At 46.3% G+C, this 21,868-nt stretch overlaps 2 protein-coding genes across 11 annotated transcripts in view; both read right to left on the bottom strand.

Annotated features, from left to right (window-relative positions):
- The window catches only part of Traf5 (TNF receptor-associated factor 5), a 48,804-nt gene extending 39,972 nt beyond the window's left edge, over positions 1-8,832 (bottom strand). The window contains exons 1-2 of one of the 4 annotated variants that reach the window (NM_001398702.1): positions 8,681-8,815; positions 8,459-8,561 (exon numbers count right to left, since the gene is read on the bottom strand). The gene's annotated coding sequence lies outside the window, so the exon portion shown is untranslated. Of the gene's footprint in view, positions 1-3,290; positions 8,350-8,458 lie in introns of those variants that run through there. The other 3 variants (XM_039091512.2, XM_039091513.2, NM_001398701.1) reach the window with 3 other exon arrangements.
- Positions 8,833-15,273: 6,441 nt separating this feature from the next.
- Positions 15,274-21,868, bottom strand: part of Rcor3 (REST corepressor 3) — a 40,377-nt gene continuing 33,782 nt past the window's right edge. For 2 of the 7 annotated variants that reach the window (XR_005492289.2, XR_005492288.2), the window contains 2 exons: positions 18,622-18,755; positions 18,251-18,388 (listed from right to left, as the gene is read on the bottom strand). Coding sequence is in view for 5 of the 7 variants with exons in the window: in XM_039091096.2 (XP_038947024.1) it covers positions 17,341-17,685; positions 18,147-18,388 (587 nt within the window). In the remaining 2 variants the exon portion in view is untranslated. Of the gene's footprint in view, positions 17,686-17,799; positions 18,389-18,621; positions 18,756-21,868 lie in introns of those variants that run through there. The other 5 variants (XM_039091094.2, XM_039091095.2, XM_039091096.2 and 2 more) reach the window with 4 other exon arrangements.

The raw sequence follows: 21,868 nt of genomic DNA on the forward strand, positions 1-21,868 counted from the left end.
TGCTGCTGTTATGAGTTTTAAGTATCTGTGTTTTCACAATGGTCTGGCCTCGACCCACAGGTTGAGAACCACTCCCCTACAGCCTGATTTTTCTCATGTTACAGCTTGCGTTTTCACAGGGTCTGTACTTAGGCCCCCATTAGCCCTGCAATGAGGTAACTTGCCTCAAGTCATACAGCTATAAGTAGGAAGGTTTGTTTGGTTTTTCTTTTCTTTTTTTTTTTTTCATTTAACATTCCAACTTTATTACTCATATACTGTGGCAGCTTGGGAATTTGTCAAAATTTTAAACCATATCTTGTCTTTTTATAAACTTAGAAAACAATATAAAATTATGAATTTGCTCCTAAGTTCCTGTTCCTATATTTTTATGAAATAATTAAAATCATGGTCTCTCTGGAACATAGTCACTATTAGGTATTATCGGGTACTAAGTTGATTGTGAACATGCTATGATTTTTGTATTAATATTTGTAAGATATTTAAATTATTTTCTAAGCAGAAGCTAAATTTATAGGAGGTCATAGGTTATTTCATGAGACTGCAAAGACATCAGAATAAGATATATTCACAAATCATGTCCCCCCCCCCCCCGTTTGATGTCTTATTGGTATCTACAGGGTTTTTGTTGTTGTTGTTAGTTTTTTTTTAAGATTTGTTTTTAGGTGTATGAGTGTTTGCAGTGTGTGCAGTGCCTTTCAAAGACCACATGGGTGCTCTGAATACTCTGGAGCTACAGACAGCTGTAAACCACCACTCGGGTGCTGGGAAGTGAACCCAGGTCCTCTGCAAGAGCAGTCAGTGCTTTTTAGCCACTGAGACACCTCTCCAGCCCCCGACATTGAGATTTAAACACAGATTGCTTATCCTTGATCCAAAACACTTGGGGGTGATCAGATTTTGAATTTTAGTTTATTTTTAAAAATTTGGAGTATTGAAACATTTGTGGATACATAACAAGATACCTTGGGAATGGGATCCAAATTTAAATAAAAGAAACTCATTTAGATATCATAAACGCCTTATAGAGCCTGTAGTAATTTACAGAATGTGTGTGAGCGCATGTATGTGACTGAACCTAAGACCTCACATAAGCTAAGTAGGTGCTCCATCACTGAGCCTCCCCCTCCCCCCATGTTTACATTTTGAGCTCTGATTCTACCTGCCCCTTCAGCCTGCCCCTTCAGCCCCAGTCTCATTTCAACGACCTCATCCACTCTTTCACTTTGGCTAGTACCACAAATCTAATACCCATGCCCACTCCACTTGCTCCTGTTAGTCCTTCCCCGTCCCAGTGAAGTCACCACTACCACCCTCACCCTGTTGGCGTGGGCCATAACTTGGGTATCATCCTTGGCTCCTCTCTAGCTCACAACACCAAATCTGTCAATCTTCTGCCCCCAGCCAGCCCCCATCGAACCACTTTCTCTGTTTTCAGCACACCTACCCTCACCAAAGCCACAGCCATCTTTGCCCTGGTGACAGCACTGGTTTCAAGGATGGCCTTTGAAGCTGCCTGCTCCCTTACAGCCTGCAGCCAGAAGGACCTTTTTAAAAGACAGAAGTCAGTAGTTGCATCTATAAAATACTCCTGCAGGTAAGGCTCAGGGAACACTGTGGAAGAGGACCCAGAAGAGCAGGGAGTGTGAGACTGTATTCCCTAGTAATGTCAGAAGTGACAGGCACATGTACAGTTTCACCAGCGTGGCTGCCCAGTTGTGATCAGAAGGAGCATTAACAACAGACATGCTGAAGTTGGGAGTGGGGTAGGCATGAGGACTCAACCCTATACAGAACTCCAGGAAACTCACGAGTGCTGAGAGTGGAGAGATACTCTTCCCCAGGGCACACCAATGGTCAGCCTTGAAAACATGTACGGCAACATTATACAGACTGAGCAGGTTAGGAATATATATGCATGTACATACACATATGTACATGTTAATATATACAATTAAGGGGGAAAAAGAGGCCAGGAATTGGAAAGAGAGCAAGGAGTATATGGGGAGGTTTGGAGGGAGGAAAAGGAAGTGAGAAATGAAGTAATATGATATAAAAACAAAACAAAACAAAACAAAACAAAAAACCCAACGACAATCACAAACCCCAGAAGCTGTCTCTGTTCAGCTCCCAGGGCCACTTGATACTCAGGGGATCCTTGGAAGTCTAGGCTAATAGGCTGTGGTCCTCAATCTGTGTTCCCATTTTTTAGCACTTTCTCCCATTGTCTGCTTCTGCAGCCACAGCAGCCTTGTGTGCAGAATTCGCTTCTGCTTTCTGCTCTACCTGCCATGCTCTTGCTCCTTTGCTTCACGCATAGCCCATCAGCCAACCGAGCCCCACACCTGCCACTCATTGCACTTGCTACCATGTATCAGATGTTCATGCCTCTGCTCTCTGACCTCCCTGCCGACTCTCACTCCACTTGCTACCATGTATCAGATGTTCATGCCTCTGCTCTCTGACCTCCCTGCCGGAATAAAGTACCCTTGGAGCAGGGCTGTTTCTTCTGCTTACAGAGGTCCAGGCCTTGGAGCATCACACACCATTGGTGCCTAGTACACACTGAGATGAGTGGATGGCATTTCACACCCAGCAGCAGCCTCTGTACCACTGAGCACACCACTCAGGGACCAAGACGTTTTTCGTCGACTTTCTGTGCACCTTGAATGTGTACAGGTGGAGCAAGTCATGGTGGCTTGGGGTGGGCTGCAGGCGGAGAGAGTAAACCCTTCTCCGCTCACACAGGGAAGAGGAAATGGCCGCCTCGGGGCACTGGGCACCTGGATAAACAGGAAAGGGCTGAGAAGGATGTGCATGGACAGACAGGCAACAGTCCAAGTCAACCAATGTCCACGAGGCTCAAGCGTAGGTTCCACACCCTGAGGTGCTCACTGCACAAAGTCCTAGGTCTAAAATCCCATTTGCCAGGGTCCCTTTCACGACACTTCACTGTGACAATAGTGTGAGGCCAGCATTTCGCTTTCACCCCTCCGTGTTTTCAATATCTATTTCAAACTTTTCTCTGCAAAACTTGACCACTCCCTCCAGCCTCCCCGGGAACCTTTACTTCCTATTGCACAGAAAAACATAGAAGTCATCAGACCAGAACAGCCTCTGCTTCCTGCCACCACACCTGTGTGTCTCCCTGCATGGGGCCCCTGATCTGCCATTGGCCCTCTCATGGTGGCTGCAGAGGTAACCTCTGATTTCAGTCAAATCCCGAAGCTGGTCAATGCCTGCTCTGAACTCCCGGGCACTGTCTATGGTGGCTTCTCACTCGTTCTCACCTGCTTGACCATTAACCTCTCCACACTGGCCAGCTCCATCCTTCAACACTCAGTCTCAGGCTCTCACAGGACAGCCACAGCTTTGGTTACCTCAGATGACGCTGGAGTCCCCGTGTCTCATCCCCACTAGCCTGCATCTGCATGAGCCTCCATTCCACATAACCCCAGCTTCCCTAGACAGACTCTTAACACACCCAAACATCTCTTGTCAAGGCCACTCGTGACTTATGTGCCACTGGTCATTCTGGTCTTCCCCTTATCGGTCCTTGTGGCAGCATGTGACACAGTTAACCCTTGACTGCTCAGATTTAACAACAGGTCCTTTCAGATACTGAATAGCTTCCTTGAAAGCACTCTGGTGTGGAAGACGGTGTACAATGAAGTGAGACCTACCCTCTCCTTTGAACCCAGATGACCTCCTTGAGAGACCCACCTTGCACCACTCCAAAAAAAAAAAAAAAGTTCCCAAACATCTAAAATGGAGCAGACACCCCTGCCCCATGGCTTCCTCCTTTTACCTCTAGGTGAAAGTGCATCTTCTTCCCTGGCTACAAATTGGGCTCAACGCCCAGGTCTGCCCAGGTCCCTTAAACCCCACCTGATTTTGTAGTCACATCATTCTGTTCTGCTTCCTTTAAAGACGTCTTTATTTTTATTGTGCGTATTTTGCCTGAATGTATGTGTGTGCCCTGTGCACGAAGAAAAGGGTATCCGATCCTTTGGAACCAGTTACAGACCATTGTGAGCTGCCATGTTTGTGTTGAGAACTGAATCCAGCTCCCCCACAAGAGCAGCCAGTGCTCTTACCTGCAAAGCCGTCTACCCAGCCCTGCTCTGTTCTGTTGTCTTTGATTATTCTGACTTGGGAGATACAAGTTTTCCTAGGCTGTACCCAGGGTGAGTTGCCAGCTTCCCTCTCAGAAGGCCCTTGGCAGTATTTGCTTAGTTTGTCCCAGCCACCAACCCCTGTCCTCCAGTTCTAAGCCACCCATCTGAACAAGGAACGAGGGAGACGCATCAGCCCCATCCTGCTATTGCCTGCTTCTGGTGACTTGGAGCCTCTGGTTTACTTCTCTAATCTGCTTTATTTCCCTCTGCTCCTCCCTGTGTTGCCTTCTACCAAATGTTCTGAAAGCTGCAGCCTGGTCTGAGTCTTTCCAAGGACCGAGAGTCCTGGCCCCAAGCCAGGAGCCTTTGAAGTTGCCTGGGACTCAATGCTATCGAATCCCCACGGTTCCTGTCCCAACCCACCTTCTCCTGCTACTGAGGTCTCTGGCCTAGACTGAGAAGCAACAGCATAAGGTGTCATGATTTCTGGTCTACCCTGGCACATGGAAGTTCATCTTCCAGTCTGTGTCTGCTTTTTGTTTAAACCTGAATGCCTTTAGGCCAGGCATCCATTCCTCAAGCTCTAGTGTTAAACACAGTCTCCATGAGCACTTGGGTCCTGGGCTTAGTGTGGATATTGGCTCACTTTATCTGTCCAGTAGCCCCAGGTGGGAGACAGCGCCACCTCTTTGAGCCGACCGGAAAACAACAGATGCTCACAAGAGTTGGACAACTTGCTTTGATCACACCCCCAAAGTCAAAATGTGATTGCTTCTTGTGCTAGGGTACCAAATACCTTCAATACCAGCATTTGGGAAGCCAAGGTGGGAAGGTGGCTGTTAAGTTATGGGCCAGCCCTAGCTACATAGTGAGTTCAAGGGGAGCCTGAATGAACTATGTAGTGAGATTTTTGTCTCGAAAAATGAAAGAAAGCATCCAGATATGAATCCAAGCTGGCCAGATTAGGCAGCCCATATTCTTACACTCTGCCACAGAAAAAGCAGTGCGTGTTAACCAGGCTAAATCTTAAGAAGACCCTCTGCAGCAGTGTGGAAAGAAAAATAAATACAGTCAAACCTGGACCTGAGGAGAGTGAGTGAGTATTTCAGGCTGCCCAGGAAAGAGACTCTGAGCCTGGTTAGGGAGCTGACAAGACAGGGAGACAGCAGCGGACTTTGTAACAGTTGGGAGAACTGGGAGGCCGAAGGGGCTGACATGAGTGACAAGGGTGTCCTGGGAGCTCTTGAGACACCACAGTCAATCAAGGTAATACTACAGATGCCAAGTGTCTTTCCTTAAGAATGTAGTTTAAGCCTTGGAGTGAAAGAATTCCAGGAGAGAAGTCTAGGGACAAAACTGGTGTCCAGACATGGCCGTATGGCACCTCTAAGGCAGGGGGAGGGTCGGAGGAATAAGGCCACATTAGGGAATGCCAGTGAGGACAGGGCAAGGTCCAAGGAGGCAGCTGATGGACAGGCTGGAGGACAGCTGCAAGGCGCCTGCTGGCGACAGAGGATTATCAGACCTCAGGAGTCCTCCTTAAGCCCCAGAGCACCACAGCAGGTGCAGGGAACCCAGTGAGGCAGAAGCCAAAATGCAGATATCTCTTTCCAGAGACTTCCAGTGAACCTGGGAGATGAGAGAGACTCTGGGAAACACAGGACCCCTCAGGTCACTAGTAGAGTGCAGAAGGTTGAGACCAAGGAGCAGGGAGGAGCAGGGGGAGCGGAATGGGGAGCAGCAGAGAGATCACCTCAGCAAGAAGGCACACAGTAGGTTGTTCATGGGTGGAGGTTTCTGGCTGGATTGGGAGGAGCACAGCTTGGCCTAGAGGGGAGAAAGGCTGTGGGGGGATTCCAGAGGTGTTTTGGATTGCTGAGGAGAGAAACTGACTGGGACTGCTGAAATGAGAGCTGCTCTCTGGGCTGTCGCTGATGTGGAGGACCTATCTGCACATCTGAGGGAAGTGCGCAGGGCACGGCCGCTCTGAGTGCACAGAGCACAGAGCACAGCAGTGCACTTGCACACTGCTTTTGCTAGAACATCAATCACAGTCAGTTGCCTGCAGATGCTAATATGCAAAATGTGCTGGGGACTAGAGTTTCTGTCAGGACCAATGAGTATTTTCACTTTTATTTCGAGGTCTGCTAGTATTCCACTTCCTCATAAGACATGGCTTGCCAGAGACCATGCACAGGAATTCCTCAAGTACTTTTCTCTCAGCAAAGCAGCACACCAATGCTGGCCCAGTCCTAGGGTGGTAACAGCAGGTGCCCCAGCCCTTGGTACTTTTGTTTCTGTCCTATAGAGTGATTCACCTTTCCCTGTCTCTCATGCTGGTAGATATTGCTCCTCCCACCTCTCCCACTCTGACCAGTCTCTGCTGGAGTACCAGCTCCTGCCCAGAAGAACGCTGTAAGAGCTGCAACCCAGGCTGAGACAGCATTTAGAGACTGCATCTGTCCCTGTGTCCTCTTTCTCTAGTTTGTTAAGTCTTTAAAACTTTGGCTTAGGGCCAAGTCCTCACTAGTTCTCTCCTCAGTCCAGAGAAGCTTGGCTTCCTCTAGTCAACATATACTGGTGAGAACACAGGAGTCACCTCAGAAGGCCCAGACTCGGCTACTGCCCATTCCTTGCTGTGAGGTTTTCTCATCCCTTCCGAGTTCCAGCTTGAAATCAGGTGGAACGGAACCTCTCCCTTCTCTCTGGGAAAGAGAAGCTAGTCTGATGTGATAGGTTATTTATAACCTGCATCTTAATTTGATTCCCGGGAACTAAACAGTTCTCACTAACCCCCGTCCACGGTAACTGGGAGACACACCCCAAATAAACTGAGTGCAGTTCAGCCAACATCTTCTTAGGCTAACCCATGCCAGATTCCAGGCCACCACAAAATCAGACACAGATCTTGCCCCGGTCACTTGGTTGGCTGAGTGGAGAGAGTGGCACTGGTTCACACAATGTCAGGGGCAGTTTCCAGCAGAACTTTACCCACATTGCTGGGAACAGATGCTGGAGGCACTTAGGGGATTCTGGGTCCTTTTGCTGACCCCTCAGACTAAAGGGGAGGTAGGCAGTTGTGGGTCTTTGAGAAGGTGACAGCCCTGAAGCAGAAACCTCAGAGTCCCACGCCTGGACCCGAGGCAGAGCTCAGGGTTGTGGACACTTGGGGCTTCCCCTCAACATCTGGGGGATGTAGAAAGCTACCCTGACTCACAAGGGTGTCGTGGGGGACAGAGTGAGAGCCTGTGACGTGAGCGAGGAGGAAACGGGCTGTAAGGGGCAGCTTCACATTCAATGGCTCTGTTTTCTTCAAGGTTTCCCTCAGGAAAGTGGAGATTGTAGCTATGTAAGGCTGTTTCTCCCACTAGGCTAATGGGACTGACTCAGAGGCTTTGGCTCCCCCACTTTGCAAGTACTCCGAGACACCCCAGAAAGGAAAGCTCAGGTCATCCACCCACATCCAGTGGGTTCTCTGCTGACGTTGGCCATCCTTCTCCCATACCACAGGCTTCAGCCATGGACCCTGAGAAAGTCACCCTCCTCTGTTCTGGCCCCTTTCCACAGCTTAGCCCTACAAGAGACCTAGGGAAACTACAGTCCAGGGTCTGGAGACACCCATTTCCTGAACTAACTACACAAACAAAACTGAGGCATTTCCACCTTCATCTCCCACCCACCTTCCCATCTGTAATTTCTGCCTTTTCTGTTCAAATCAGTCTACCGTGGTGTCAGGTTTTCATCCAGACCCTCAATTGTGTTAAGATCTCTGGCTTTGGGCTGTATGAAGCAGATCAGCCGGTGGCAACTGGATTGGAGAGGTCCGGTTAACCCCGGCTTTTACCGTCTAAAATTATCTCACACACCCAGGAAGTTCTATTCTCAGAAATGCCTTAACCAATTTATTTACATGTAAGTATTCCCGACGACTTTAAAAATGCATATATTCCTGGAAAAGGAAACCGTCCTCCTCGGCCCTAATCTAGTTTTCGCACCTATGCCCCACCTTTACTGCAACAAGCTGGATTGGGGAGAAGGGAATCTCTCCTCATTTCACAGACAGACCTTAGCCCACAACCGGACCCCAACCAGCCCTGAGCCTGCAGCGGCGAGATAAACCAAGTTCTCATGAAAGCAAATCTGAAATAGCCAAATATGGAAAGTCAGCAGCCTGAGTGGAGAGGCTGAGGAAGAAAGAAGCCAACCAGAGTGGCCCAGAGGGACCTGCAACAAAAGTCCTCAGAACTGTCCTCAGTACTGTCAGACCTCGCAGTTGGATTGCAAGGGGGTCAAGCAGTGGTGTGAGAACGGTCTCCGCCTACCCTGCAGTGGGTGCTCACCTCTAGGCGCCTGGGTCTGCCGAAATCTGGAACTCAGCTTCTGCAGAGTCGGGTGCTATCTCCAAATGAGCACGCGCTATAGCACCGGTGCAGGTTCGAGTCCCTGGCATTAAGCTCACGTTAATGGGCTGTGTTCACAAGTCTTGCAAAAGTGCCCCGGGCCGGGCGCGGATGTCCCGGGTCGCCTCAGTCCACCCGCTAACACACACGCCTCCAACCCACCTCCCTGAGCCGCTTTCGGTTTCTGAGGAGCCGGGATGGTGAGCTCACCCGGCCTTTCCCACTTGCGGGGCTCGCGGAGTTCCGCGGGCGCCCTACGGCGGCGAGGGCAAGGCTGCTTCGCCTCCGCAGCCGGCTAGGCCAGTCCCAGCCGCGGGCTTCGGGGGGCGGGGCCGAGGACGGGGGCGTGGTCAGGGCGCCCAACAGGCGGAACCTAGGATGGAGGCAAGGTAATGGCGCCCAACAGGCGGGGCCGAGGACGGAGGCGTGGTCACGACGCCCAAGAGGCAGGGCCAAGGATGGGGGCGTGGTCGTGGCGCCCAAGAGGCGGGGGCGTGAGGCTTCTAGGGTGGCGGCCGGCAAGTCACCAGAGCTGGGCAAAGTATCTCCCTAGATGCTGGGAATCACCCAGACTCTAGAAGCCTAGGCTTCTCTTTCTAGAAACATTAGTACCTTATGAGCCTTTGAATTGTATATATTTTGCTCTTCAATCAGCCTCCCTCCCGACCTGCCAAACCTATTCGTTCTGGAGTGGACACGTTTGCTTAAGATCAGAGGTCTGATTCAAATCCCTTCTTCCCTGAGCTTGCTACAGTGCAGTGCGAATCCGTCAGCCCTCATCCTGCTGTTAGCTTAACGCTGGCTGTTCTCTTGTCAAAAGCACCCCAGACAGTTCTTCTGGTCTTCAGAGCCACCTGGTGGAGCGTGCCTGAACTATGAAAGCTCTATCTGAGCTCTAGAGCTGATCTGAGTGGACCTACCCAAGGCTAGAGCTTGAATCCTAGCCTCCCAACTCCTAAACACAGGACTGTTACAATGTATTCGCTCTACAGGTTCACAGTAATTGCAGCCTCTATGAACAAAGCAAGCTAGCGGCTCAAATCTAACCCCTTCCAAGTCAGACAAGCGCGGGAAATACTTAGCTGTCTTGAGCATCAAATGCCCATCATGGAAAGGGTACTAGCTACCTTGCAGTGGACACAGGTGTGCAATGAAGCTGGGCAGCAGTTTTAGGGAGCATATGTGGGATCTGGTGGATCAGTCAATAGGAGCCCCACATCCAGGTGCAACTCTTTGGTTAGCGAGATTAAATCCTCCATGGGGAGATGGCCTGTGGGCGTGCTTTGGCAGTCTGTACCAGCTTACTCTTGTGAGAACTGAAAGAGGCTGAGCCCAAGCCTTCTCCTCCCTAACCTTCCCTACAGTATATCTATTTACCTTACTTTCCACTTCCCTTCACATGATTGCAAGGTGACAGGACCCTAAGTATTTAGACACCACAGGGAATATAGATTGGAAAGACAATGTCTGGAATGAATAATGTAGCTAGGGTTCTGAAAGGAGCAATCAATTCTAAATATGAGCCCAAGATCTTGGTATAATGAAGTCCCAAGCTGAGAAAGAATTTCTTTTGCTTGCATGCATGACTGTGTACCACGTGTATTGCTGGCGCTTAAGGAGTCCAGAAGAGAGACCAGGAGTCACAGACAGTTGTGAAGCATCACGTGAATGCTGGGCGTTGAACCCAGGTCCTCTGGAAGAGCAGCCCGTACTTTTAGTGCTAACACAGTAGTAGTCAGAAGGGAAGGATATGTTCCCAGCTCCTGGTATTGATCTCAGAGTCAGACTCTTGTAGTCCAGGCTGGTTCACATTTGCTCACTCAAACTCCTGGCCCCTCTCCTCCTGTCTCCTGAACACTGTGATTGCAAGCGCACAGCATCATGTCCAGCTTTCTTGCTTCTCCATGTACATCATGTTTTATCCTTCCCACACACCTTCAGGAATGTTTATGTTTTGTTTTGCTTTGTTTTGAGACAAGCGAAGGCAGGCCATGAGGACAGTAAAGACAGGGCAGGATTTGAGCAGTTTTAGTATTTGAAAATAGTATTTGATTTCCATATAATGTTTAACAGTAAACTGATTAACTAGTCCTTAAACTAAATTCCCCTATAAAGAGAAGGACTGAACTATACGCAAACTCTTTCTGCAGAAGGAAAGGGCAGACAGCTGGTTCTTCAGGACTCTCTACAGTTGCCTACCACCAGTGGTTTGTTTAATCGGCTGGTGTGACTGGGGGCAGGCAGTCTGATGAAGAGGGGAGGCATGCATTATCCTCAGTCTACAGAGAGACTAGTGAGGTCATGTGCTAGTTGAGGACAAGATGCATAATTCCAGGATTGGTAGGCGGAAGCTGGACAGGGTGAAGGCCGTCCTGGGGCCTGCAGACGCCCTTATGATGACCGGAGTGTTCGATGGAGATGAGAAAAGATGAAGAGCAGAGTGCTGTGCGCTGTGAGGAGAGACGGAGCTAGAGCTTCGAAGGCAGTGACAGCGTGAGAGAGGGCTGAGGTGGACAGTGGAGTTGGTGGGATGACGCGCAGCAATCCACAGCGTAGACAGATGCAGGCACCCCCCCTCCTACTCCCAACACGCTACCAGGCCACGGGATTGCCATAGCTCTGGGAAATGGCAGAGGCCCAGCTCGGGGAATGGTTCACTTTCCGGATTGGACCTCCATGGAGGAAACACCGTGGCCCATGGTGTCATGAAGGTGATGTAGGGCGGGGGTTGTCGATGTCCGTGGCCCATGTTACTCCCAAATACCGTGCAGATATTTGTGGTCTACGCTCTGGCCTGAAGCCATGTTGATGTTGGTGGGCTGTGCTGCCAACAGAGGCCATACTGATCTGAGTGGTCTCTGTGGCCACCTGAGGCTATAGTGATGTCTGAGCCCATGCTGCCTCCAAGGGCCTTGTCTGGGTCCATGATCTTGCTGCAGGAGGTAGCCATGTTCACGGACTGTGCTGTTTCCAGAAACCATGAGGAAGCCATGATCTGAGCACCAGCTGACTGCAAAGAGCAAGGAAGCTCCCTTTGGCAGTGATGTCGGTGACTGCAGATGCAGCTGAGAAAGAGAGGCATGGAAGGCCTCTGTAATACCCACTCCAACCCCCAAGTAACAGCCTAAAAAGGAAGCCATCAAAGAGAACTCTTATTTAAAACAAATTTATTTATTTATTTATTTTTTTGGTTTTTTTTTTTTTCGGAGCTGGGGCCCGAACCCAGGGCCTTGCGCTTCCTAGGCAAGCGCTCTACCACTGAGCTAAATCCCCAACCCTAAAACAAATTTATTTTATGCATTCAAGTACACTGTAGCTGTCTTCAGACACACCAGAAGAGGGCATCGGATCCCATTACAGATGGTTGTGGGCCACCATGTGGTTGCTGGGAATTGAACTCAGGACCTCGGGAAGAGCTGCTCATAACTGCTGAGGCATCTCTCCAGCCCAAGAGAACTCTTAAAAACTGTAATAAATGGAAGTGAAGCTCTCTGCGGTTGTTGGGGATACAGTGGAGAAGGACTCAGCTTTCCTTAGGGGGTTTGGCCACTGAAAGTTTGACCACGCTCCAGTGAGTATGTGAACAACACAAATTGGACTTTTTTTTGGGGGGGGTGTAGGTCACAGGGGGTGGGGCAGACATGAAAGGACTGGGAAGTGAGTGTGATCTGGGTGGATGATATAAATATCCCAAAGAATAATATAAATATTATTTTGAAAAAAAAATATGTACTGTCACCTAACAGTAGACGTGGCCAGACAAGGAGAAAACATCTTTTCCTTAGGCTTCAAGTTGCACGTTTAATCTCCCTGGGCTTGAAGTTGCATGATTAACTTCCATTAGAGGCTACGGTGGAAAGTCTGCTCGACAGGTGACAGGTGTGAAGGACGGTACAGCAATCCTCAGCAGAAAGTGTGCTGCACCAACACCTATGCGTTTTCTTCCTGACCAGCAATAGATGACCATATCCATTCCATCAGAGAACCCTGCCCTCAGCTCTGTCTGTGAGCTGACTACAACAAAAAGACAGGCGGAGGGCAGGTCTCCCCAACCTGATAAAATTTGTTTTTAAAGATACTCTTCTGGGGTTGGAGAGATGGCTCAGTGGTTAAGGCACTGGTTGCTCTTTCAAAGGACCCAGGGTCAATTCCCAGCACCCACAAGGCAGCTTTCAACTGTGTGTAGTTCCCGTGGCAGGGGAACTGATACCCTTTTGAGGACTGCCAGCACTGCAGTCACTAGTGAAGCAGTCCCTGGCAGCGGGCAAAATATCCATACACATAAAATGCATTCTCTAAGCCTATGTACCCAGTAGCTGCAATTCTAGCCTAGAAACCTAAGACATGCCCATGTCTCTTTTGTTCTGCTTTTTGTGCTGCTAGCTGGTACAGGATCCCGTGGTCCCGTCCTCTGTGTTTGTTGAAGGGCACACTGAATCCACATGCCTGTGTTTTTCACACCTCTTGTGTCTGGTGTCTGGTGGGATAGCACTTTAGTTAGGAGTCTTACTGTTCTGAGTCTAGACCTGCTGTTATCATACACCTGGGGAAATGTGGATGCCCCTGAAGACAGTTACCTCGTCAGTCTCATGCCTCATATTGTGGGAGTCGTAAGCAAAACAGATGTCTTTCCTATCAAAGGGCTAAATAGGACAAAATTCTATTTAAGAAAAAAGGTGAAGAAGCCTCTTGGCAGAAATTCAAGTCCCTTCAGGTTCAGTGCCTCATGAAATCAAAATATGTGCTCAGGGTGGCCCCTCATCTCAACGCTGTAATCTGCTTCTCTGCTGTCTGCTCTGAGTCAGCCCACACACAGGGGGCCAACCTACCTTATGGAGTCAGACACAAGGTTGCTGAGTTTGTAGTGAGGACCCGACAGAGCCCCCACTAGTTGTGCTTACCTGTTCAATTTGAGAAAAATATAAATGTGTGAGTGTGTGTGTGTGTGTGCGCGTGTGTGGTGCACGCACGCACCTTGCTGACATACTTTGGATTGTGTAGACCTTTTCCTGGGATCTTGAACCCATTTCTAACAGCACCCCAACATAGTCTTTAAAAATCTTGCTCATCCAAATTCCTGCCAGAGTCCTAAGACATCACATCTGGAAAACCCACCCTCATCAGTAGTCTCTAATTTGTTAATGACAGCTTGCAAATACCCCAATTCAACTACCATCTTCCTTCATTGCTCCCTCATTAAGTGTTCAGGGATAAAAGACATATTGAGGAAAGGGGGAGGGGACAAAGGATGTGACGTGGGAAGTCAAGAGGGGAGCAGATATCTGAGAAAAGGCTGGGGTGAAGTTTGCTTGAAAATGCCAACACCTGATACTTTGTATGATACTAAAACAAAACAAAACAAAACAAAACAACAACAAAAACCCACAAATGAAAGACTTGCAGGTACCTTCCTGGTCCTTCAGTAACAGACAAAGATGAAGGTCTTGGTGGACCGTATGTGTGATAACTCATCTTAGGTGTCAACTTGACCGCATTTGGAATGAGCTAAAACCCTAGTGGTGGGGCACACCCACGAAAGGCTTTTCTTGGTTGGGAAGAAGCATTTCAACCTGGGCCACACCTTCTGACGGCACTCCGCATAAAGGGACATGGAAGAAGGAAGCTTTTCTTTTGCCTTTTCCTGATTGACCTCGTTCTCACTGGTAAATCCAGCTCTCTTGTTGCCCAGCCATTCTTTCAATGGTATCAGAGCCCCCTTCTTTCAAATTGTGACACAATTTGAAGACCAGCAGCTCTCTAGGAGATTCCCTGGACTCCAACACCAGAGCAGGACTGTTGTGACATCTAGTCTTGTGACTGAACAACTACTGGATTCTTGGTTTTTCTGTCAGGAGACAGCCATTGTTACTTAGAACACTGCCTGTAAGCCACTCTGATAACTCCCATCCATCCATCCGTCCGTCCGTCCGTCCATCCATCCGTCCATTTGTCTGTCTTTCATGGAAAAGTGTTTATGCACTTTCACAAGCTAGCCTGTCATCAAACAGGCTGTTGACCCCATACAAGGCTCCTAAGCTTGAGCTGGGTTCTTTCTGCACTCAGTTACTACCATTGATCTCTAAGCATCAAACTTAAAAACATTGTAACACATTTTGGTTTCTTGTTCATAGATTTTCTGAATCAAAACGAGGTTGTTATTTACTTTGGAGAAGCCCACCAAGAATGATGAATCTTGAGTACTAAGCTACCTTTTCCCCTGAGGGTCCCGGTATCCCCATTTTAGCCAAGGCTAGGATTTTTTTAAAGGACAGCATGGAGCATTAATACAAGACACCTACCTAACGACTGAGCTTGGTACTTTTAACCAAAGTACTTCCTAGGTTTGGAAACACAGGTTGTCACTCTTGGCTTCCTCCCTACATCTACTACTGTCTAAAAGTAGGTCCACATTATGACAATTTTACATTCTTTCACTTTGTGTTTTACTCAATTGTAAGCTCGCTCCTGATCGTAACTTACCTTTGTTTCCATCTATATTACACTGGAATTAAATACTTTTTCGTTAATTTTAACAGTTGTAGCAACAATGTGATTTATTTTTTGTTATGTTATAAAAACACTTTGGTGTAGATCTCTCAAAAAAGATAACTTCAGAATTAACAAAAATGGTCATTAAGAGATTTCTAGGCTTTGCTTTATATATATAGATATATAAACCAATACTTAGAATTTCACAGTGAAGAGGTCCTAAATTCTCATACAATATGAGGGTATATAAAAATAGAAGACATGGACACCTTTAAATCTTTAATCCTTTAAGCAGCAAGCATATTACTCTTCCAGGCCAAACACTGCTCAAACAAAAAAGGAAAATAATGACGTGCAAAATATTTACAAAATATGCAAAGCGCACAATAAAGACATCTCACTATATACAAGTGTCATATTACTAATGAAACTACGAGTTTTCTACTGTGTGCTCTAGTGTTTGTAAATAAAATTGCAACACATCCCTCAGATACAGCATCTAAGCCCACGTCTGGGTCAGAACAGGTTTTAAATGAACCACAGATACTGAACATCTGGACAGATGCTGGTGCTGAATGACTTGACTGACATCTCCCACAGACTGTACTGAGGGTCTACTGACGAGAGACAAGACAATGAGAGCTGTCACGGTATAATATGCACACACACACACAAGACAAGTGCTTTCAAAAATGCTCTAGACAGTTTAAGATACATAACCGTCTTCCATGGCTTTTAAAGTAAAAATAAGTATAAATTCTTTAATATTATTTTTAGATCAGTTACATTTTATACGGGGCATAAACTGTTAAGGTGATCTGATGAGAAAAAAAGGGCCTCTCCTGCAAGCCACCTTCATTTACATCAGAATAGAGGGTCCTTTAGGAGGAATACCTGAAAATTAAAGCTGACCAATGGGCTGGAAAGCCCATAAAGGGGTTATTTTTCCAGTACGTAGGGAATACACGACCCCTCTGATGTGGGCAGCCTGTGGCCCTAACAATCTGTCCCTCTGCGGCAAGCCATGCTTCCGAAATGAAGTCATTCTATCGAAGCTGTCAGTAACACGCCATCAAAATGCTGTCAGTGTAAAATATTCCTTGTGGGTGCTAACTGATTTTGTGTTGGAATAAAAAGACCTTAAGTCTCGGTTTCTTCATGAAAACGGGTCTTGGTACTTTAGCTAACGGCACACTTATTGCAATATCACAACGAATTCTTAAGTCATCTTGTGGTGCCGGTGACTTAGCCCTAAATCAAACCACAAGCCCAGGTTGGTTGTAAGGATTGTATGAACGTATTCAGATGTATAACAGAGATTTATCAGGAAAAACAAAACTACTCTGTATCAAACACAGGTCCTCTTAGAGGGTATGAACTTTAAGTTCAGAAGATAGACTGTAAATAAGTGTTTCCATAACCACCGTCTCTACATAACTGACAAGAGACTGTTCTAAATTCCCAACATAGGCAGATACCAGCTAAAAGCAAATAGCATTAGAAACTCATTTTTTTTCAAAATTAATATTCTCAAAGAACTTAAAAAACATTATATCTCACCAAATTTTAAGTCCTTTTTCTGCATGTGAGTGATTCCAAACCTCTATTACTGACAGAATAACAGGGGCAACGACCTTTAAATAAGGACTTTGCCTAGGACCCCAGACTATGTTAAAGGGTTAGCAGGTTCAATACATTCTTTGTGGTTTCATAATTGCTTTGCAATTGACTTAATTGCTTTCCTTTAAAGGAATGTATTAAAATTCCTTTAGGAAAAAAAGCAACATATTTTGAAAAAAAGGGATATGAAGCTATAATTTCTTAAATATGAACATATCAAAATCTGAAATGCAGGCTATTTATCTTGCACTCCTAACATAGGAAAGTGTCTGTTTGTTTGTTTGTTTTTAATTTAAATTAAAGAAAAAAGGAAAAAGATAAACATCCTTAAGGAACTTAAGGAGTTGTTTTTTTGTTTTTGTTTTTGTTTTTTTATAATTCCTAAGTCAATATTTTTTGTACTAACAGTTTTGAGTATGAAGAGGCAGGAAATAAAAAAAAAAAAAACCTCAACAAAATAAATACAGTAAAAATGAACGAAAACCCCTCGGTATACAGAATACTTTCTTCCCGGGAGTTCTCAGTGGACACTAGAAAGGAGGCCAACTAGAGGCTTCCTGCTGTGTCACACCACTTACACTAGTCCACCGCCATACTTCCTGTGTGAGCACCCACTGAGGCCAGACCGCCGCCGCGGGAAGAACTAGCTTGCCTTGTTTGGATCAGTCAAATGAGCACTGGTGCAATGGTAGGTGAGAATTTGTCCAGTGTAATTAGTGCAGTGAAGGCTGTGACTCTGTCTGAATCCCAATGAGTGAAGGTGGCTGCTGACCACCCACCGTGGTCAGCACTGGCCTCGGGTTTAGGCGGGGTGGCATGGAGTTAGCAGGGCGGATGAGAGGTGGTGGAGGCTGATTGGGAGTTGGCCGGGGCTGGATGAACCGAGCCTGCTGCTGGAGAGGAGGAGGTTGCCGGTGAAGAGCAGGGGCGGCAGGCAGTGTTGGACGAAGAAGTGGTGGCGGCTGGTTCAGAGTGGCAATGGGGGCTGTTGGTGTTGGAGTGGATGATGGGGCAGGAGGTGATGGACCCAGAGTCCGAGGAACCTGTGGGGTCTGTGCCTAGAGGTGAGGAAACAAAAATACATGCGTGAGATTTAAATCCTAACCAATTTGATACAATATAGTTTGGGCTGTCACAGGAAAAACAACAAAACAAATAAAACCAAAAACCAAAATGTAAAACCAGTGTTTATTGGAAGCACAGGCTTCTTTATTTTTAACAAAATAAAAAATAAGCAACCCCCTCCCCACCCCAAAACAAGAAACAAAAAACCCAACAAGGCTACCAAACAGACATCTTTATTAGTAAACAAACAGCTTAACAGTAGAAATAATACACTTTCGCTCTGCTAGGACCAGGAGCTGGCATGGCCTTAGGACTAAGCAGTCAGAGACGCCTCACGAGGAAGTGTATTGTCAGCCTTATGCTCGTTCAGCTAGTCCTCACACACCCTCACAGTGCACCACCAGAAGGGTGGCTCCTCAGCTCATATTAGCTCAAATTCCAGACACAAACACACCTCCTCTTCTTCGTCAGTGCTCTTCCCTGACGGCACATTAGAAGCACTTTTTGTCTCCTCCCCTAAAGCAGAAGTATCAGCATTAGAAGCCTGGGTTCCTTGTTCTGCTTCCCACTCCTGCAATACCTCCTCTAAGTTAAACCGACGCCTGTAGTTTACAAAGAAGTTCTTCACTTGGCCAACAGTCTTGTTGCCAATTACATCTGCAATAGCTTGAAAATCTTTACCATATTTGCGGACACCTGGAAGGCAAAGTAAATAATACACCTGTGAAGGATCAGCAAGGAGAGCTGTGTGTACTATACATCATGCTCACACAAACACCAGCAATGAACAACCTTTCTGATAAACTCTGCTCAGTTCTCAGTCCTGAGGCAGAGGCTAAGCTGTCAACCAAGGTCACAGATGAAAACCGTCAATTTTGTCATTTCATTGAGCCAGCCACTTGCCTTCAACTGAACAGTCAGAAACTTACCATGTTTTTACATACTCAGTTATTTTCTCCAATCCTTTCTTGAACTCTCAAATATAGTCCATTTATTGCAAAGCATTGAATTCTTTGTTCCATCCTCAATTCCACATTCATTTATTTCCCTAGTAGCCAGTCACCTAAATTTGAGCAACACCATTTGTAAACAAAACTGGATGGGAAGGAGCCATCTCTTTATCCCCTCAATGGACTGAGTGTGCCACACGGTTCCCCCATGATGAAAAGCAACATAGTTTGGGGCTTAGTAGTAACTTCATCATGATTACTTGCCTACCCCACCAGAGTACCAACAAATAGAAATAATTAAATTATAAAATCAGAGTTAACACAATCTGATGGGTTATGGAAAGGGAAGATACATTTAGCCCATCTACTCCTAACTGTCTTTTCTGCCTTACTTTAAGAAGGGAACATACTGCTTCTGGAGGAAAGGCAGCAGCTGATTTATGAAGTTGAGATCAACAATTTTGCTTCAGAACTTAAAATAGGTGATAATCTGCTGAGCTGAATTCCAAAAGAAATACAAGGATTCATATTTAGAAATAGATGTACCTTGCTCATCTATTTTTGATTTATACTTTGATAGGTATATTTATAATCAGAAAAAATCATTCATGAAAGAGATGAGAAAGACACCAAGATAAGGAGGCTTTAGTACTTGCCACTTAGTGTGGTCAAAGACAAGTGTGAATTAAAGACCTACTAACACTGCAGCAGTGGTGTTCTCCCAGACACCGAGTGTGCAAAACACTGAAAATACCATCTCCTGGGAAATCCTACTCTTATGTTGAACTGAGAATTTGGGACTATCTCCAACTAAATTCACCTAGCTGGCTTGACTGACCGTAACATTTAACTATATCTCACTTTAAACAGAAACTGGGGTTTATAAGCCATGTTCATGAACGTTCTGTTCTACGGGAAAGACATGCAGGACAGCACAGACCTAATGTTTAATCAACATAAACAAATACATAATCTCTCTTTAAATCCAAATCCAATTTTATGGTTCAAGATGAATTCTAACAGAGACCTAGTGACACAGGGTTTGTATGGCAACAGAAATCCCAGGTTACCCATAGCAGTGACTGTCAACACACACTAAGAGTTCTTTGGGAGTAGCAGGTTTTAGAAGGGTTCTGTGCCAATTCTAAATACAATCCGAGATAGCTGCACAGAAGGGAACCTGATTAGAAGCCAGGCAAGACGCTCCCTAACTCTCACCAGGGCTACTTAGTTACTATTTACATTACTTAGTTCTCTCTCTCCCTCTCCCAGACTGACTTGTTTATACTGTTGCCCTCCAGACTCTTCTCTGGTTTAACAAGCCTGTTACATTTGCAACATTGTAGACTCTAAACTGAAAACTATTTCCCATGAGAGTGTAGTGCTTCTGAAGACTCTTGTGAATTTTCTCAGTTCACCCGGCATGTTTATGATGAACTCAAGTGAAGCCCTCACTGCTGTGCAGATCGTTCTGGTTTGGTGGATGATCCTAATTGGGGTCCTGAGAACAAATGCACCCAGAAACAGGCAGACCTTGTACTAGTGGAAGCTCCTTAGTAGTCATCTCTGGACTGGGGCAGCCCTACCAGTTTGCTCCTATGTTCTGAAAACTCCAGAGTTTCTCACCTTGATGTGGAAAAATCTGAAGAAAATGCAGTGTGGCACCAGCGTTACTGTAATGCTGTATAATGTGACCGGGAAATGGAGTTTTCTTTACCATAAGGCTTACTTCTCTTGTTCTTCCTCAAACGATGAGGGCCAAACACAGTGTCTTGAAGTGTGTGTGTGTGTGTGTGTGTGTGTGTGTGTGTGTGTGTGCGTGCCTGCCCTGTGCGTGTGCGTGCACATGTGTGTATACATGAGCATACAAAAGCTCAGATATTGTAGTTCCTCACAAACCATCCATCTTGTATTGTTGAGTTAGGGTCTCTCTGTGTCCCTCTTGTTTTTTTGAGATAGGGTCTCTCTGTGTCCTGGAACTCACTAAGGAGCTGAAGCTGGCAGGTCAGAGTCCAGAGTCCCCAGGATCTGCCACTCACTGCCTCCCAGTACTGGGGCTGCAAGTGCACACTACCATACCTGATGGGGGTTTTGTTTGTTTTTTAACCTTGATTCTAGGGATTGAACCAAGGTCCTTGTGCTTTTCACTTTACTGATTGGTCCATGTCCCTTGCCAATGGAGGATTGCTTGATCATGTTTAAATCCGTAGAACTATTCAACAGTTTGTTTTGCTCAGGAGATGGAACTCTTTAAAAACCTATACAAAATAGTCGGCCTCAGCACATTGCCTAGGTCTACAAATGGTGAGCAGCCAGCTGCTATACTGTCAGGGAATCAGGACAGCCTAGTGATGAGCAGTTAAGCAGAGGACACTGTGTCAGAGCCACTGAGTCTCACTCTGTAACCGGGGGAGAGGTGGCCCATGCTCTTTACATGGTTCTCAGCAAGGGAGTTTAAATGTGGTCGTTAAATCCATCAAATGGTTTAAGGCATATCTAAGTGGACAGTCCGTGTCTAAGGGCAAAAGGTTCAAAGGTCAGCAGATGAACATCTGGAGACCCCTCCAGAGCCAAAAAGAGAGGAAAATATTGTTTCAGTCAGGTTTCTAAACTTCCTATTCTTGCAAGTAATTACTTTCAATATTTGATGGAATTTAAAAAAAATTTGCCTGGGAATTTGGAACAGTGGGAGTAGGGGACTGTCACCATCACACTTCATGATGGTTCACATCTTCCTGACATGTTATACATCATCTGACATGTAAATATACCACCACATACATATCCTTAAACACCGTTTATTTATGTTAAAGGTGATTTTCTTACTAGTAAACATGGACACAGATACTGCTTGAGTAACCCAGACTCAGCTGGAGGACTGTGTCCACTCATACTTTAGGGGCACATAGGCAGTGTCTCCCAATTACAGTCATGGTTCAGAAGCCAGGAAGGACAGACAGCATGGATACTGCTCTTGGAATTTAGAGACAAGAGAAAGCAAAGTGCTCACAGTGGTGAGGGGATCAAACTTGAGGGACTCTCCCCTGCCTTCCCATAACAAGATTCCTGTTGTGAAAGGAGAGATGTAAGGTACTTAATATAACTGGGGAAGACAGGTTTATCAAAAATCTATTTTGAGATAAGAGTATTGGTATCTAGGAACTAAGGATATGACCTTTTCAATAACTAAGATAAACATTTTAAACTCACATCTCTGGGGATATGA

Source organism: Rattus norvegicus, chromosome 13, assembly GCF_036323735.1.
Source record: "Rattus norvegicus strain BN/NHsdMcwi chromosome 13, GRCr8, whole genome shotgun sequence".
Classification (NCBI taxonomy): Eukaryota; Metazoa; Chordata; class Mammalia; order Rodentia; family Muridae; genus Rattus; species Rattus norvegicus.